This window comes from Crassostrea angulata, chromosome 7 (assembly GCF_025612915.1).
Source record: "Crassostrea angulata isolate pt1a10 chromosome 7, ASM2561291v2, whole genome shotgun sequence".
Lineage (NCBI taxonomy): Eukaryota > Metazoa > Mollusca > Bivalvia > Ostreida > Ostreidae > Magallana > Magallana angulata.
The window spans coordinates 57,331,201-57,346,665 of NC_069117.1; the positions used below are offsets into that span (position 1 = coordinate 57,331,201).

General features: G+C 38.1%; 1 protein-coding gene across 4 annotated transcripts in view; it reads left to right on the forward strand.

The window, feature by feature from the left end:
• LOC128155616 (cys-loop ligand-gated ion channel-like) overlaps positions 1-15,465 on the forward strand; it is a 34,672-nt gene that overhangs the window by 10,313 nt on the left and 8,894 nt on the right. For all 4 annotated transcript variants that reach the window (XM_052817416.1, XM_052817414.1, XM_052817417.1 and 1 more), the window contains exons 2-5: positions 10,249-10,377; positions 10,639-10,833; positions 14,423-14,680; positions 15,005-15,160. In XM_052817416.1, the coding sequence (XP_052673376.1) occupies positions 10,249-10,377; positions 10,639-10,833; positions 14,423-14,680; positions 15,005-15,160 (738 nt within the window). The remainder of the gene's footprint in view (positions 1-10,248; positions 10,378-10,638; positions 10,834-14,422; positions 14,681-15,004; positions 15,161-15,465) is intronic.

Sequence of the window (15,465 nt, forward strand, 5' to 3'; positions counted from 1 at the left end):
CAACCTCCAGAGGTGCGCCGACTGGGGTGATCAGCTCCCAGCCCGGGACCATCCAGCTATCCGCCTGTGAAATGATCTTACATTCACAATTGTCTCTCACTGTCTTCCCCACTGTCCCTCTCTTCTTCTCCACAACCATAGCGATGCTATTTCTGCCTCTCTGCTTAGTCGCCCTATGAGCTGTCTTCTCTCTAACCCAATAACTCCGATGACTCTCAGGGCTCGCCACAAGGATTGTCCAACAAAGCCCCGCGTGCCAACCTCCACTGGGAAACACCATACTCTCCACCCTCTCTCCTGACAATCTGCCACAAGCTCCTGATATTTCCCCATTTTCCGCTCATATGCGTCTTCCATTCTCTCCTCCCAAGGAACTGTCAGCTCCACTATAATGACTTGCCTACTTGACGGAGACCAGATCACTATGTCAGGTCGCTTGTTGGTGGATGCTACTTCCGTTGGGAATTGCATTCTGGTTTTCAGGTCAGCTCGCATTTGCCAGTCTCCTGCCGTGCCAAGAAGTCCTCTACCCTCCCCAGTGCTGCCTGTCTTCTCCCTCTCTCCTGCTCTTACAAAGTTGATGAACTTGAGCCGCTTGTCCTTTGGTGGTGGTCTCTTCCTGGCTTTTTCGAGAGAGTCTGCAAGCACCGAAAGTATCTGGTCATGCCGCCATGTATATCGGCCTTCAGACAATGCTACGGAGCATGATGACAATATATGCTCCAAATTTGCTGGTTTTCCACAAAGTTTGCAATTGGGGTCCTCAGTTAAGCCCCATACTGCCAAATTTGTTGGACTTGGTAGCACATCATATACTGATCTTAGGAGAAACTGCAATCTGTTTGGCTCCATCGACCATATGTCATTCCAGGTCACTTTCCTCTGCCTTACTGCTTCCCAATTCATCCAGCTTCCTTGTTTCTTCATGCCTACTGCTTTAACCATTCTTGAGTCTTCCTCCATCACCCGGACTTCCTTTTGCACTAGCTTCCTTTGCACTCCTTTGCCTGCTGTTCTCCATCTGGTTGATGTAATTGTTCCCAGGCCCAGTCTTCCGACTGCTACATTTCCCACAATGTCTGCTTGCTTCAGGCGTAACTCTGCTTCCCGGACTGTGTCTTGAACAGACCACTTCCTGCCTGCTTCTAGATTCACCCTGGCTCCGCGCACCTTCTCATCTTTACTGTCTCTAAGTGTTAGATGTTGTCGCACTTTGGTAACCTTGTATTCTTCGACAAGAGATGATAGCGGTAATTGTAGTTTAGTCCCTACACTGTAGAGTCCCACGCTACTAAAGCACTGTGGTATTGCTAGCCATCGGCGAAGGAATTTTGTAGTCAGGCGCTCCATAGCTTCTACCCGGGACATTGGTACATCGTACACCTGCAAAGGCCACAAAATCCGAGGGAGTACTCCATGCTGGTATATCCAGGTTTTGTATTTTCCTGGCAGTCCACTTTTGTCTATTGCCTCCATCCACTGTTGTAGTTGTTCTACAGTGTTGGTTGTGTTCTTGGTGTCCCTCAGTGTGTCATCAAAATACTTCCCCAGGCACTTCACTGGCTTCTCCGAGACTGATGGGATTATCTCCTGTCCAAGCTGGAAGTCGTAGTTTGTCACCCTTCCTTTCTTCAGCACCAGACTTCTAGACTTTGATGGTTTGATTTTCATCCTAGCCCAACTGATAAGCTCTTCTATTTCTTTGAGCGTCCATCTTGCTTCAATTGCAGTCTTAGTACTGATTGTCATATCATCCATGAATGCACGCACTGGTGGTTGACGTATGCCTGCTCTCATCCATGGGCCTCTACTCATCTTCTCTGTTGATTTCACCAGTAGGTTCATAGCTGCTGCGAATAGTATGACTGAGATTGTACAGCCAGTGACTATACCAACTTCTAGTCGTTGCCATGAGGTTGTGTAATCTCCAATGGAGAATCTCAACTCCAGTCTGTTGAAATATTCCTCTAATAGATGTCTTGTCTTTGCTGGAACATGATACTTCTCCAAGGTTAGCTGCACAAGTTTATGTGGCATTGATCCATAGGCATTGGCAAGATCTAACCAAATAACAGCTAATTCCCCTTTTCCTTCTCTGGCCTCCCTAATAATTTGAGTGAGAACGCTTGTGTGCTCAATGCAGCCTGATACACCTGGGACTCCCCCTTTCTGCACTGCTATGTCCACATAGTTGTTGTCCAACATGTATCTTGTCATGCGGTTAGCCATTACTGAGAGCAAGATCTTCCCTTCTACGTTCAAGAGTGATATAGTTCGGAACTGCGACAGGTTCTTGGAATTCTCCTCCTTGGGGATGTAGCAGCCCTCTGCCTGATTCCAGCTGTCTGCCAGGCGACCTCTTCTCCAAATGACCCGGATGTGTTTCCATAGACGTCTTGTCAGCCTTGGGCAGTTCTTGTAAACTTTATATGGAATACCATTTGGTCCTGGCGCTGATGCTGCTCTTGCTTTCTGGATGACATCTCTCACCTCTTTGGCCGTAGGTTCGCTTTCATCGAAGATGTGTTCTGGTTCACATACTTGAATAAGTTTGGGTTGCTCAGGCAATTCTTCATCCCTCTTCTCATCACTGTGGACTTCTTTTAGATGGTTTTCCACTTCTGCTTTCTCAGCCTGCAGCTTTCCTGAGCTTTTCTTCCCTAACAGCTTTGATGTAAATTGAAATGGGTTTGCTGTAAACCTTGCTCTTGCTCTGGCCCTCTCTTTCCTCCTCTTCCTGCTCCTTTCTGCCCTGTTCAGTATCTTCAGTCGTTCTCTCATGCCTTGTCTTAGCTCCGCCAAAGCTGCTCTTTCCTCTTCGGGTGCGACTCTGTATCTCTTTGACAACTGCCTCAAATCTCTCCTTATCGACGCTCTTTCCTGTTGTCGTCTATTTCTGTGCCCAGTTGATTTCTGTTGTTTCTGCCTGACCTCTTCCAAACCGAATCTCTCCTTTCCCACATTGTACATTATTGTGGCCATGGCCTCCACCTTTTTGTCTATTCCTCCAGCCAATGATGTGTTCAGGATTGAATCTACATCAAAATCAAATTGATCCCAATCTGCTTTGTTGTTATTAGGTGGCCACCTGATTTTCTGCTTCCGTTCTCCAGATTTTGTATCAATACTGGGCTCTGGCATCGCCTGGCTGTGATCCTCTGGAACCTGCTGGTCGACTTCCTCGCTGTCTGGCACTTGGACGCTGTGGTCACTTTGGTCTGAGTCCTGGACCACCTCCTCCTCCGTCTCATCAGGTTGCCCTGTGCGTTGTGCCAGCCGTTGATTTGGTCTGCACCCCATCTTTGCCATATGAATCTTCAGCCCCCTTGCGTTCTTCAGAGTCTTTCCACAACTGCAAATTGATCCGTTAATCGTGTTCATCTCAGTCCTTTGACGGTTGGTAGTCGTATCCGTGTAATCCTCCTGGTTAGGTCGCTCATCCTCCCCCACTCTCGTGCGACCTCGGGGGTATCTTAGTATGTATCTGTCTATAGCGGATATAGTAGGTTCCTCTTCACAGAGGATGTCCATTGGCCTGCTAAGCCTCCAGACCCTGGGGTGTCCGTCTTTCCAGACTGCCTCCTGTCTATCCAGGTTGTCACTGCCCTATTCACAGTCGTCATCCAGTCTTTCCTGGCGGTCACTGGTATACCAGTATAAGCAAGTACCTGTAAACATCTTGGTGGTATAGATGCGTGATGATCCCGTCATCAGGTGGATCCTCCTTCCTCGGTTGTTTCGGCGCTGTCCACTACAACCTCCAGAGGTGCGCCGACTGGGGTGATCAGCTCCCAGCCCGGGACCATCCAGCTATCCGCCTGTGAAATGATCTTACATTCACAATTGTCTCTCACTGTCTTCCCCACTGTCCCTCTCTTCTTCTCCACAACCATAGCGATGCTATTTCTGCCTCTCTGCTTAGTCGCCCTATGAGCTGTCTTCTCTCTAACCCAATAACTCCGATGACTCTCAGGGCTCGCCACAAAATAAAGGAATTTCATGGAGCATTGACTCTCTCTCTCTCTCTCTCTCTCTCTCTCTCTCTCGCTCTCTCTCATATGAAATATTGTTTGCAAGATACATGTATCTGCAATAGTGCATAGAATAACGTTAAAGTCTTGTATATCATATAAAAATGTGAAGATAAATTCTTTTCTTTTACTCTAATCGTAATAGATATTTATAGACTCTTTATTTTGGTGAATCCCTCGGGCGACATATAATCCAAAAATTCAATCGTATGGTAATTTCGTTGCACCATCCTGGATTATAAAACTCAATATAAAGCTGTTTGGATAATAATTCAGTGAATGCCAGACTCTTAAAAAGGCATGCCCAGCCGGTGTTTTTGTCAGTGTTTTGTTCAGACAGTTGCAAGGTTGTCTAGTCATCCGCCTTCGTTTCTTCGGTGGGTTTATGCAATACAATGGCCATCATATTAGCTAACCTTTCTACCGACAGATGTTTAGCCCATCCTTTAACGTCGGCATCCTTTATCACACTATTCTCTCCTTTTGCATTGTCTATAAATAGATCTGTAACTAGCACTAATTATCAAGTTTTCTGAATTTGCCTCTTTGCCATGACCGGTTTTGATAGTTATTATTTCTCTAATGTCTCTGAGCAGTGTTAATTGGACATGTACATTGTACTTCATAGTATAAGATTTTTGAAAAGGAAAATAAACAATTTTCCCAAAAGATTGTTTGCTCGAACAATCACCATGCATAAGTTAATCTTTATATATGTTTCTTGTAAAGCTCAAAGGCCCCCCAATATAACCAGATAAGATATTAAGATTTTCTGAAACTTGTTTTGGGGGTTAAGGGCAAAAGTACACGTATGCACAGATGTACAGTAAGAAAAAGTCAAAATTTGTAGCACCTTAAACGAAAGCAAAAACAAAAATTATTGTACGAAAAATATGCACTTATTTAAAGTAATAAAAATACCAAATATTTCTTGGACAAAATCCGTATGTCTGATGTGCTGCGGTACTATATTCTGTGAACAGTTGACACATGCTGAGAGTTATCGTTCATTCTATGTCTGCAGATAATTGACTTGCAATAACAGGGACATCAACTGCTGCGAGATGAAGTACCTTCAGGTCTAAGTGAAATACCATGCATCTACAGAGAAGGCTTATCAATGTTAGGGACGACATTAATAATTGAATTATGAAATATTTATGTTTGACTTGTCGAACATAAATCAATTTTAAGTAACTGCCATTTTTCATAGCTGTTTACGGCTCCCCACTTATGTCGCAGAATGTCGCAACGACTGTTCGTCCATTACGGTCCACTTAAGCATTGACGGAACGTTTTCTTTCTTTCGACAATAATAGTACACTCGTCTTCTTAACAGCATCAGAAGCTGACATTATTGTCCACAGAAACTATTATATGGGGATATATGTCGGCCACGGAGAGACCCGATACTCAAATTAGCCACTTTCCTTCATCCTTGTGAATCCTTGTTGGCATATTGAATTCAGCGTTCATCCCTAAAGAATAAAAAGCATGTAACTGGACCCCAATGGACTGTTGCTCGATAAAGTTTTTATTTTTGATGGCGAAATGCTTTTAAAGCTTACGATGTGTAGGAGTTCTAGAATCTATTTAGAGATGTTTACTAATATCAGTTGTTGTAAAATTAACGCGATGTCATCTAAAAATCCCGAAGAACAAATTTGTTATGAAGTGCAAATTGGGGTCATCTCAGTGACATGAACTTTTGACTTCATATAAGTTCATTATATTTATCAATAAATACACTTACTCTATTGATACTTTTTTCTGATCAATGAAATGATGAATTAACGAGGGGAAGATTTTATGTCGGAGAGTAAATTGGATTGGGTGTAGGTTCCTGCTATTTGTGTGTCTGTGCTTTGATAAGTCTGCTTGCCATTGACAATCGAGATCGTTAACCGATATTTACACATTTGATGTCAAAGATTAAACATATATTTTGAAAACAAATCAAACATGTGACGGCTCATAAATATTTCCTCTTGAAAAGACCCCTATGGTTCAGGAATATTTTATTATATTCAAAATAACTGCAAATAATATTTTGTAATCTGAAAAAAATATCACCTTAAACCCAAGCCCGCTGAGTCGTGGATGGTATAAAGTGTGTTTATTGACTTCATTTTCTCTAAATCGAATTCCAGGTCTTTCAGAACTATCAGCATCGTAATTATCAAACTTTAATTATAATCAGTTTTACCAAGTTTGCTCACAGCAACACATATTGTCTTCAGGTTAGAAGAGCCATATCAATTTTTGATTAAGTAATTTTTTTAGAGGAGCAAAGTTTTTTATTTATAATTATTCACAAAATGTGATCTAATTCTTTTTATACCGACAACGTACCGTTTTATTGAATTGAGACTGCGCCAGTGACTTAGCAGTAACAAGAAACTTCGGTTATTTTCTTCTAATGACGTCTACAACAAGCTGTTCTAGTCATGTTCTGTTGTAAAACGAGGTCTTTTGTTCTCCCCCCAAGAAGAAATGCAAAAAAAAAAAATAATAATAATAATAATAAATAAAATAAATAAATATTTTTTTTTTTAAATAATCAATTCAAATATACTTTGAATGAAAGATATCCAATTATGAAACTCAAAATGTTATTTTTAAATTTTGAGGATCATGGGACTAATTTTCTTGTTGTAATCTCTCCTAATGTCTCTGTTCCTATTAGCGCACTCTAGAACTCTGTTACATGGCATCAATCGGTGTTTATCATACAAGAGTATCATAGATTTATAGATAAATGAACCAAGTTCCGGGTATTTTGTGTCGGAGGAGCAATTAAATGCTTATTCCCTCATCAGGTCCTCTCTTTTGGCCAATCAATATACACTTTTATATCACGTTTAAGAGGTGTTAGCAACAGCGGTCTTAATTGCTTGCAAATATAATTTATTGTCTTCTATCATGCAATTATAGGTCTCTGGGTAATTGTAGAAGTCACGTTATCAGAAGTTGAATCACGTGATCAGCTGTAGGATTTTTCAGAATCGTACTATAAAGATCGAATGTAAATTGGCTATGGTAATCACACGTGGAAACAAATGATACTAAAATGTTATGTGTATATTTTAAATTATTTTTAATCGACGGTCTTTACTATTTACGTGTATCATTAACGATGATAGGTTTGACCTTTGCCCCCCCCCCCCTTTTTTTGCAGTTGATGACATAAACATATCCAGGAAAGGGCACAATGGCCATTGACTAACCAACCAGAAAACCTAAAATCCCTGTTTAATATAAATAAGACCGAACAAGTATAGTTTATGAAGTATTCTATTCAAGTATATGAAAATACAAAGGGAAGAAACATATATGACCTGAAATCATGAACTGAAAATAAACTTGATCTAAATGAATATTTATAATTTCCTCATTCATTTAAATTGAACATTTTAAAAGATGATAATCCTTCGTTGGATATTTTATTGTTAAGACGTTCACATCGTCCCCAGAAAGTGGGGGCTGGACGCTGACCCACGAAAAGTTCACATTTTTGCTCGATTATTTTTGCTGTCATTTCTGAAATTGTAAAGGGTTCCACTTAACTACAAACATTCGATTGGTTTACATTATTCATTATTGCACGATTTTATATATATATATATAAGATAAAATAATAAAAAATAAAAAAAATAAAAACTGATATCACTCGACTTACGTTTTTTTAAATTGCATTACACCGTATTTTCTTACACTGTTTCCAAAAAAAATTATTTTTTTGCGTCCAATTTTAATTGATTATTTGATTTTTATGAACATATCAAATTGAAGTGTTCCGATAACGTCTGATTGGATAAAAGATGTACGTTTTTATCCATTTACATTGTGCCGGGTGTCCGTGCCAATGTGCCACTTTTGTTCCCGCTTAATTAAGATGCACTTTCGTCAGAATCCTTTTGTATGAAATGATAGACTAATGCTTTGAGAGAATGTAACCACTTGTTTTAAGTGTGTCCCACATGACAGTTAAGATATTTGCCTATAAAAATAATTGTTATACTTTCATGTTAAATACTGAAATCTGATTGGTTAAGACGCAGTTAATAATATTTACTATTACCCTCGGCGTTAGCAACGCACTTGGCAACGGGTAACATTAAAAATGTTACATGCGCGAAAATTGTGCGCGTACGGTTCGCTGTAGAATTCACGTTATTCCTATATAAAAGCAGTAAAATTTTCTTAAAAATTTTAAAAAAGACATTCAGTATAACAAAATAAATAGTGCCTGTTTGGGAGGATAACAGTTGAAATTGACACCCCTCGAAAACCATTGTCAACCTCCGCTTCGCGTCGGTTGACAATGGTTTTCTCGGGGTGTCAATTTCAACTGTTACCCTCCCAAACAGGCACTATTTATATAATATCACATGGGAAAATAATTATTCCCGAGGGAGAATAATAATTTTCCTACAGAGTATAATGAAAATCATGTAGGATTTTCTTTAAATCATACATCTTATTATTTTCTACAGGAGTTTTATTCAAGCAGGTAGTTTTCCTATGTGAAATTACGGTTTCCCACCGGATTTTAAAATCTTAAGGAAGTCTTGTTTGAATCCTATCAGAATTTCCATTTCTATAGGAAGTACTTTAGATCTGGTAGGAAATTCTACAAACCGTATAGGAAAATTGGTTTTCCCAGGGAGTGGTTAATTTCCCGTATGAATTTTTTTTAAAGGTAAATATATCACATGACAGGTTAGAAACATCAATAATAAAAGTAGTTTTGAACCTTCAAGTAATGTTATCTCATATGACATAATTGAATTTTTCTTGAAAATACACCATAAACTGGTGCGAAAATGGCACATTGGAACTGGTGTAATGTCAGTTGGTTAGGACAACTAATCAATTTATGGTGCAATTGTACAAAGGTTGGTTTTAAGAAAATTTTTTTTTTGTTTTTCTTTCATGTGCATCATCCAAAGCAGGTATATTTTGCTTTATATGCAAATGAATATGTAATCTCGTTTCCGTTAGAATAACCGTCAAATAGATTAGTATTATCCAGAGAGTGCTTTCTGAATGGCTGGTCACATATTGGACCTGACATTGTCCAGAGCCAGATGATGAGGCGTGGGGGACTGTGCTGTATTTATCTCTATTTACAGAACCATCACTTAAACGTTTAATCCACGTCCCTATCCCCATTCAATGACTTTCGGAACGGAGGCCAGCATGAACTTCTATTTCTCTGTCTTACTCATCGCCGACTCCCCCTACCTTCTCTCCCTCTGATCGGCTACAGATCCAATAAATGTCGGCGGCGTAGCCATTTCCTCCTGTCACACGAGGTCTTAATTACATAACTCTTCAACGTCGGCTGTATCATATTCGACGTCAAACCCAAACTAGCAATGGAGGCGAAAACATAAACACGAGAAAAATGTGTCGATACAGACCCAGATTGGCATTAAGCTGTACTTGTAAACCCAAAACCATTTAATTGTGAACTGGGAGTTTTCAAGCATGCGTTAATTTTAATCACTTTTTTCATATATTGACATGCCTTGCCGTGGGTAGTGCGGAATAGTTAATTACGAAACTATGGAGAGAAGGCTGTTTTAAGATTGCCATAAGTGTCAGTCACGGTTAGGGTTTTGCCGAAACCTAACCCTGCTTTCCCTTTGGACTTACCAAAACGTCTTGGTAGATGGAACGACTCTCCATCTGCATAATCAATTATCTACAAGGCTATTTATTAATCAAACTTTGAGGGTTGCTGACACTTTACAATACGTTCGCTTCTTGGAATGGAATCGCTATGAAAAATTCATATATGGCAGTAAAGCACTAATTGAAAACAGTGCTTCGTATCGATAAAGGACATTTGCCATAGTAAACTGATATCATGGTTAGTCTCGCTCCCCGGCGTTTTGGAGTTTCAGACTGCTGGAGTTTTATACATTATATATACATTATAAAATACGGATCATTTTAGAACATAAAGACATTTCTTACTCGTTTAGAGAGGAGTTACGAGTTACGTTTTATTGTTTAGTGTATATGATATTGCATTCGTTCAGTATTGGTGACTTGTGATGCGTTCATACCGATTTCGTTTGTGAATACTTTTGTTGGCAAAATGTCCATGAAGACAAATAACTGTTCTTATCGTGAGCTGACTAAAAAAGTGATGCTACAGAATCATTTTCTGTGGTATTTCATCAAAATGTCCACTAACCCATTGCAGGTTAAGGTCCAGATCTGTGTGCAGTTTTTCAAAGTCGGCGAAATCGACACACTAAAGGAGCAGTTTACGGCGGATGTTGTTGTGAAAGCGAAATGGAGGGAACCAACTCTAGATGGTCAAAATAAAACGGCAAGTATTTTAGCTTTTGTAAATTTTAATTTACATCTATATGTATATAACATTTTTTTAATTTACCATTTGTATAGAATGGGCACTATAAGGATAAGCAACATCTCTATTCGGAATCTTGATTGACAATTTACATAACGCCTCTCCCATGATGGACGTTGCCAGCCGCGTCTGTTAGATTTTGTTCTTTATAACATATTTTATTGTGTCTGTTATGCATACAGAGTCATATAATGCTTCTTTGTTCCTTTCTTTCCACAGTCTGAATCCATAGAATTCAATAAATTCTGGAATCCCAAATTGTACATAGAAAATTCCCTGGGCGATCCAAAGGAACAAATTCGGTACCGGCTTCTGTACAATGACAAAGGAGAAGCATTCATCACAGAGAAGCGGGTTATTAAGGGAACTTTCATGGAGAATCTGGAATTGGATGATTTCCCATTTGATGTACAGGTACAAAGCCCTCATTGTCACGAACCAACATTCCCGCATCCGCCAGCTATATTTAAACGCTAATCACCGTAAATAGCGGGGGTTCTCCTCCCACAATTAATATAAAGTATACTATAATAGGTTTATTCTGCCCCCTCCTACCCTTCTGACACCATTAGGAATGATTCTGGAACTTTAAACAACGTGTGCCATACAAGTATTGCTCTTAATGCTATGGTCTTTTTTCTTCTTTCATTTCTTTCATTTACATGTATCGTGTTATAGAGGTATATACGACCGATGAACCGTACGTTAAATCTATTTTTGTTGATATAATATATGAGAATGAATGGTTATGTCACTATAAATAAACATCAGCTACAACAACATGTACTGGAATTTCCAATAGAAACCTCTTCTGAATGTGTTAAGAGGAATTCCATGTTCTAGCAGCCGTCCATGTCTCCCGCTTCTTTTGATTTCCAAAGTCTCACCAAATTAATATAAATCCTTCTCTATAAAGAAAAAAAAATAACAGCACTATTCACTATTTTTTTTTACCACATAAAACATATATACCATCAAAGGGCGAAACAAAGATAAAGAAAGCCATTAATGGTGAAAGAAAACCAATAAACGTTTAATGTCCCTCAATAATAGAGAGATAACCTGGGTCTCTAACGAAAGCTGATCAATTGTTTATGACGCCTCCCTTATATTTTGTAAATCAGCCAGTGACATTGATATAAAATTCAACAGCCTTCTTACCCCTTTGAATAAGTCTGATATGGTTTTATATCTGTTTTATGTATCTCTTAATCAATGATAATGATCAGTTTGAAATAGGTTCTGCCTGACAAGCCTCTCTCTTTTAGTTTTCCATTTTAAAAATACATACACGTTTAACAGTTGCAGATTTTCATTTCGTGTAAAAAAAAATGCATATGTATGATTTTCTTTAAGATAATTTGTTAACATTTTCAAATGAAGTATAAGCACGTGATTTTGCTTTGTGTATGGAATGAACAAAAAATGCCATCATTTAAACAAGATCGGGATACAACGCATCAGGCAAAAACGTATCCATTTTTTTATACATGTATGAGTAGATGATTCAGTACTCAGTAGATACTTTGACTCTCAGGCTGATATATTTATTGATAACTGATTTAGACGGGTATCAGTTACCTTGAATTATAATTAAAAAATTGTAATCCCGTCCCTCAAAGAAAATAATGAAAATGTTGAAGGGAACATATTTATCGAAAAAGCGAAAAGTAAACGATAATTAATCCAGATTGCGGGTCGATAATAAAACGAACTCTTTCCTTTCTCGTGTTTATTGTTACTTCTAATGAAGACCTCTATAAAAATTAAAAAAAGAATGAGTTCGATCCTCTGATTTTGGGTAGCCATTTTGTGTCACTTCTAGTCTGGAATTTATATGTCATATATGAATTCTACTTGTAAATTCCTTTTTTACAATGCCAAATAAACTCTATTGAATAAAATAGTGAAGAAAAAATTCCATATTTAGAGAGTGTAGTAAGGGACTATATTTTGTGGCGGAAGGTTTTTAAGAAGAAAATGAACATTTTTCATAACTCAGTTGTTTTAGAGTACCGTAATTTTAGCTTTCTTATTTTCCGTGCAGACCAAATTTTCAGATAGTTTATGCATTATGATATCTTCGTATTGTTTCAAAAAACATATTTCAACAATATTTCAATATTTCTACTGACATATATTGGCATGTTTAAGTGATATTTCATAAAGGTAAAGAAAAATTCAACTCCAATTATCCCCTAAGATTAGCTTATTTTGATGCCATATCTCAAAATTTACATTATAGACCCATACTTGTGGTTTTATTTTCAGAATTTTAAGTTTCTTTTGACAACTCTCATAATTTAAGAAAAAGTTTGAGACTTTTAAATTATTTAATTGCATGGTGAATCGTTTATGAATAAAAATAGTATTTTTTCAGTGCAAAAAGGTCAAAATATCAATAAGGTGAAGAAATTGCAAACTTTTTCATTATGATAATTTTACTTTTATTAATTCTAAATAATGTAAATTTGTATTTGATATCATAGTTCATTTCGATAAAAAATTATAGAGGGAAAAGCGATTTATGTGCAATTTGCACTTTCAGTGCAGAAAGGTCATATTAAATACACTGTAGCACCGAAAGGAGCATATAGACCCAAAAATTGTGTTTTGAATTTTGGTTTAGATATGTGTGTAGATATTAAAAAAATACTTTAGAAAAAAAAATAGAGACTTTTGATCGCAGGATCCAACGTCCTTAAGTGCGAGAACTTGTGGATGTTTCTTTATCTGATATGGCTTGAAAAAAATCCTATTTAAACATTAAAAGTGGATCTGGTTGGCAAAGTGTGGGTCACACGACCCCCTCAAGTAACGAATTTATCCCGGTTTTAACAATTCATGCAGAATAAAGTCAGGTAATGAGTAGTTTGTACTATCCGGGTGTTTCCATCAATAATTTGTAGTATATCATGTCTGTCCAAGACACTTGGGACTCCACATTGTAAGTCTGAGAGCGGCAAGATCGCACACTGTAGGCAAAAGCAATGAAATGCACCGAGGGAACATTTGGTTTACATATATATTTAGTAGTTTTGTGTGAGAAAAGCACCAAACCTAATTATTTTATTGCATTGGGAACAAATTTTCCGATTAATTATTTATCCGTGCCATTTAGCATGAGAAATGTAATTTCCTCCATTAACATGATGCAGGCTTAAGTATTTCTGCTTGCTTGCATTCGAAATCTAGGAAAGCAGAGAGAGAGAGAGAGAGAGAGAGAGAGAGAGAGAGAGAGAGAGAGAGAGAGAGAGAGAGAGTTGTGTCAATACTGTAGGTAAAAAAAAGTACAGACCGTATTCCATTCTTGTACAAATTATTCTACATTAAAGGAGAGTCAAGTGCCTAATCACCATGCGGTTATATTACATGTTACTTTATTATATATAATATGAATATTTAAGGAGAGGCGCACGAGGCAGTTCATTGATCGGTAGGCCCATTCTCTGGTCATTTGTTGAGATCTGAGTTTTAACAACGAAATAGGACACTGTTCTATGAAGTAAATCCATGAAATCCACGAGAGAATCCGTATTGGTATTAGCATCTCATTAACCCGTTTTTCACGATTCGGGTTAGGATGGCTAAAACTCTTCTTGCATTGATGTATGAGATAATAAATGCTCCGGGCGTCCACATTAAATCACTAGTCAGACTATACCCTTGGTATATTAAGAGATTCCTGTGTTAAGATCGGGTAATGCCATTAATGGTCCTAAGTATGTTTCTTGATTTGACCCTTAATACAATGGTGCCCATCGGGAGTTTGGTTAAGTTACCTCAGCAGTTTTTTTGTTGTTGTTGCACCGAATCATCAATAGAACAGATATCACTAACGATCATGAGTTCAGATATGTCATCTTTGACCTAAATCCCATGTAGCATTGCTTCATTTATACTTTTCGTCAAACTATAATACATCACTGAGTCAGACATAAGAGAACTATGGGTAAGCCCTCTAAATGAGTCCCTGTGCGCTGATGATTACACCTTTTTGCAGGACTTAACCATAACCGTGGCTTCCGAGCTGCCGTCCTATGAAGTGGAACTAATTGAAGACTTGGATGACCACCATGTGGTCAACAAACAATCTTTTGTGGATGAACAAGAATGGCATTTATATATGCACACCGAGTGTTCTCGAAGGGACCTTGTGATAGACCAAGCGGACAACAGTGTCCGGCGTTCGGCTCTTTCCGTGAAATGTCGGGCTGCCCGAAGACCGGGTTATTTTGTATGGAATATATTCCTAGTTACAGTAAGGAATTGATCCTTATAGGGTATCCAAATACATGTAGGAATCATGCATTTTTTGTCAAATTGAAATTCACTAATATTCATTTACTTTGCTATTTAGCACGTACAAGTACATTTGTATCTTTAACAATAAAACAATGGATAGAGTTTGAAGTTCTTTTCAATGAAATTACAGTAATACAAGTAGCACTTTTATTTTATTATTTAATGTAGAGAAGCAGGAGTCTATGACCTTCCTCTTCTTAGAGTTTCAAATTGTTGGTAATTGTGTGCATTTTCATCCTTAATTAATATTCTAAAGCAGTAGGTTTTTGATTGTTTGCAGTTTTTAATATGCACCCTAGCTTTCGCCACGTTTTCGGTGGAGAAGAAATTACCCCAGAACCGCCTGCAGTTATCCTTCACTTTGGTGCTCACAGCAGTAGCTTTCAAGTCAGTGGTCAATTCCAGCCTTCCAAGAATATCCTACCTAACTTATATGGTAAGTGAATGGCCATGATAATTGTAATTGGACGAGATTTTCTAATTCTGTACGGTCCGGTACCATTGAATGAACAGTTTTACAAGTGGGGCTAGAGAAGATCGAAATGTTTTCTTGGACATACACTTTACTTATTACCTTTAGAGAAGTGGACAGGGATAAACCTTCATTCATTTCTCTTTCGAACCTCATCTTTTTGAAAACGTATACTAGTCATTTTCAGAACCCGTGACGGTCTAGAAATTGTTCAATGTTTGACTCAAATATACCTGAATTCAGACATGAGACATGCTATCTTTTCGATT